Source organism: Triticum urartu, chromosome 2 (genome assembly GCF_003073215.2).
Source record: "Triticum urartu cultivar G1812 chromosome 2, Tu2.1, whole genome shotgun sequence".
NCBI classification, from domain to species: Eukaryota; Viridiplantae; Streptophyta; class Magnoliopsida; order Poales; family Poaceae; genus Triticum; species Triticum urartu.
In genome coordinates this window covers 561,158,176-561,162,361 of record NC_053023.1, presented here as the reverse complement: position 1 = coordinate 561,162,361, position 4,186 = coordinate 561,158,176, and the positions used below count along the sequence as shown (strand labels likewise).

General features: G+C 45.0%; 1 protein-coding gene across 1 annotated transcript; it reads left to right on the top strand.

The window, feature by feature from the left end:
• The first annotated feature begins 219 nt into the window (after positions 1–219).
• On the top strand, positions 220–3,153 carry LOC125538753. The gene is given in 5 exon segments (XM_048702034.1): positions 220–337; positions 340–410; positions 412–504; positions 623–757; positions 2,824–3,153. Coding segments are annotated over 5 exon segments (582 nt in total). The 5' UTR covers positions 220–234; the 3' UTR covers positions 3,004–3,153.
• Positions 3,154–4,186: the final 1,033 nt, after the last annotated feature.

The window sequence follows — 4,186 nt, the reverse complement described above, 5'->3', positions numbered from 1 at the left end:
TATAAAAGCGTTTTTTACACCAGTGTACGTTGCAACTCATAAGTCCTTTTGCTAGTTTATACTTAAAAAAAATTCTGCAGTGGGACATGGTACAAAGTGTGTTCTATCTTCTATTGATGGTAAATGGGATTTGCTAAGCCTTGCGCAAAAGTACAAACATGTTAGAAAGAAATTCAGAGAAGGGGGAAAAGACGAGGGGAAAATCAACGTTCTGACAGCGACTTGATCGGACCGATGGGCACGCGTGGCACACCTTCTTTCCACACCTCCCGGCTGAAGCTGCTGCAGAATCCTCAAACCAATCAACCACCATCCATCACCGGAGAGCAGAGCAAGGAAATCTGTGGACGATCTGCCCGTCCACCAAATCCCTTCAGCGCGCCGCCTCCCTCGCCCGCAACTCGCGAGGACTCTGCGGATCTCACTCAGCGGCAGCAGCAAAAAGAGCGGAGAGAGCAGCCCGCCATGGCCATGGTCGCCTCCACCTCCATCGCCTACCACAAGGTTAGCAGCATAGGAGCATACGTAGCACGATCGTGTCGGGCGATCGGCCGAGAGCGGCAGCGTTGCTGTCATGAGCTAGCTGACATCTTGCGTGCTCCTTTCTGCGTGCCGCGTGCAGCCGCGTTTGTCGGTGGTGTGCAGGAAGAAGGACCGGGACAGGGAGCTGGAGCGGGAGAAGGAGCACAAGCACCCCTTCAAGGTCGTCGAGATCACGCCGCCGCCGCGATGCCTCGGCGTACGCTGCTTCCCCACGGTAAGCGCACACGATCGATGTGTTCCTGTGAGTTCCGGTGCGTCCATCTCCCTACTCTGTTTCTGAATCTCTGTCTCTGCCATGCCATGTAGCGTAGTAGTACTCTCAAACTGTATGCAATTTTTCAAATTTGGTCTCCTATTCAAATCTTGAAACAAAACGTTGAACTTCGAACTAGAACATCAGGCTTTGCCTATTGTTCAAGCGTAGTAGTACACTCAAACTGTATGTCAACTTTTTTCGCAAAAAAAAACTGTATGTCAACTTGAGCTGTTTTCTAGATCTTTAATTCTTATTGATTTACTGCAATTTTTCAAATTTTGTCTCTTATTTAAAATTTGAACCAAAACGTTGGACTTCGAAGTAGAACATCAGGCTTTGCCTATTGTACTGTATTGTCCCCCTTCTATAACTAGTCAATGTGTACGTGCAATGCACGTTAATTTAGAAGTATATTAAGTGCATGCGGATATATTAAATAGGATATTATTTGCATGTTATTACGATGATTAACACTATAGGGGGTGTTTGTTTCCAGGGATTTTTTTGTGTAGGGACTAGAAAAAATCCCTCTTAGAGACTTTTTTACCAAACGGGAGGGACTTTTTAGGGACTAAACTAGGCATTTGGGACTAAATGAAAAAGACTCTAAAGGAGAGTCTTTTTGAGACTTTTCCAACAATACCCCTCCATGCATCCATTGGCCTGCCACCCCATGGTGTTGTTTGATTGTTATTTTTTTACATACTATGGGCAATATGATCATTTAATAACCTCTAGGAAGGGACTAGAGACTTTTTAGTCTCTGGAAACAAATATGGAAGGACTTTTTATGGACTATGGACTTTCTAGTTGGGACTAGAAAAAGTTCTAGGACTAGAGAACTAAACACCACCTATATTTGGCATGAAATTAACTGCACGCTAAACGTGTTGAGCGCTCGACATTGAAGCAGGCTAGCTCGTTGGATTGACATGATTTGATGACCGAGATAATTGGATCTGCTCATCTGGGTCTTTTTATATTGGTATAGATAGATATAGATATAGATATAATCATATAGATGCAAAAGCAGAGCTCCTGGCTCCTGCTGCCCCCATTAAAAAAAGGTTCTCTCAACCCATATGTTTAATTTGGGCAGCAATTTTACCATATTCGTTGATCAACCCATAAATGATCGATTTGGCAGCAATTTTACCACATTAATCATTTATAGGTTGATCGAGCCAACTGAAATCAAACTCCTGTTGCCATATGTTCAATTTGGTTTACTGAAATTGTTCAATATTTTTACCTCTGAATGAGACAATCCGAAGTGAAGATGGCCTTCTTAAACCCTTCTTAACGAGTGAGAGCGACCGCACGGCGGGGCGCCAGTGCCTCAGCTTATTCCGGTGTGATGACCTCCTCAATACGCTCGTGGCAAGCCAGCAAGCATGCACGGTTTTCAGAGTTTAGTTAGGTAGAATGAACCAATAAAAATTTAGAGTTGTAATGGGAACCCTACGACACGTTTATCGGGTATAAAGTGGGCTTCTCTCTTGATCTGAGAGGTAGTTAGTCGTCCAAACTGTTTTTCCTGCAACAAACCGTGTAGCAGAGTTGATTGAGGTTGCTTCAGAAGCTTGGTTACAGTCTCACTGGGTGTGCAGGGCAACAAAGAACACAAATCCTGAACTGGCAAATTTAGGATTGAAATCGCTACCTAAGCAGTAACAGGTTCAGATGTTTGGCAGCAGTTTCAATGTATACCAGCCAGGCAGTAGTAGCATTGCAGCAAATGCCAGATCGGATAGACTGATACAAAGCCTTTGGCTATAGTAAGAGTTACTAGAACTGTTCATGGCTGGTGATAGTTGGGAGTTGATCTAAAGTTAAAACTGTCATTTTTTTCCATTTTTGTATTGTTATGGAACACTAAATCTTCTCCTAACTTGTTCCTCACAATTCAGAACTGTACGCATGCAGCAACGCACTCTGTCAGTCTGTATTTCTTGCTGCTGTTGTTCTTTTTGACAGTGTGTTTTCTTGTTGCTGCTTTTGTGGTGGACTACGCACGCACGCAGAACATCCACTGCGGAGAGAGCGTGACGATCGAAGGGCAGGCGTACACGGTGTCGGCGGTGACGCACCGGTACCAGCTGCGCAAGGGGCGGTACGAGCCGAGCGAGAAGCGCCTCGACGTTCTCTCCACCGGCAGATACATCCTCAACCTCTACCTCGACAGCCTCCTCGACAAGTCCTAGACTCCATGCTCTACTCTTTTTTTTTTGAGGTTGCTGGATGTGCAGACCGCACAGGTTGGGATGGATGTGCTCACTTTTTGGCACGACTCTATGCTCTACTCTATACTAAGTACAAATTTATTTATTCTACTACTCCAGCAAATTTATTTATGCATGTACTGTAACTGTACGTACGTACGCTACTTCTGTGATGAGGTCGAAATGATTTTTATACAGTAGCAAGTACATGCGCGCTGAGCCCTTGTGTGAAGGCCGCGCACGCATGCACGCATTTGGTCCGATACTCTTTGTGTGCATGGTGATCACCTTATGGGCAATATGGGGAGCAAGGAAAAAGGCCGTGTATAAGAATATTTTCCAAAGTCCTTTGTCAACACATGTCTTTATCAAGTCGTATTTGAATGATCATGAAGTGTTGAAGAAGTTGAGGGCAATGGCGGTGTAAGCCAGAACGACAAGGCTAACCATTGGATACAGCCGTCGGGGGATTTGGCAAAGTTGAATGTTGATGCTGCCATTGGGAAGGAGGGGGGGGGGGGGGGGGGGGGGGGGGGGGGGGGGGTCTCGGGTGTGAGAGCGGTTGCCGCGGTATGCAGAGATAGAGAGGGAGCCATTCTTTTTAGGGGCATCTCTGACCTTACTACATTGGAAGCACTCGCAGTTAGAGAATCAATGGCATTAGCAGAGGATCTAAACCTATATTTCATCCACGTGGCTTCGGATTGCAAGGTGGTGATTGAGGCCATCAAATGGAAGAGTGGATCCAGTTACGATGCTATTATACATGAAATCACAGAATACTCTAGTAGCTTTATTTTTATGTAATTTCATCCATGAGTTTAGGAGCTTGAATTTCGAGGCTTACAATCCAGCGAAGCATGCATTGCAACTAGGGATCGATCGCCATGTTTGGGTAAGCCACCCCAGTGAACTTCTTTTTCGTCCTTGTAAACATTGTGATGGTTTAATAAAGCTTCGCATAATTGTCTCCAAAAAATTAGTAGCCTACAACGTTATTTCCTCTTTGCATCTATGGCTCACCTTGAACGGACTGAGTAAATGCATGTTGAAAACCATGTTGTGCACATGGTTTGGTATCCTGCATATGGTCTGCATGCATGATAGCACCAACTCTTCCCTATATTGGGTTGCATGCATATGGCTGTGTTGATGCATGTTGTCT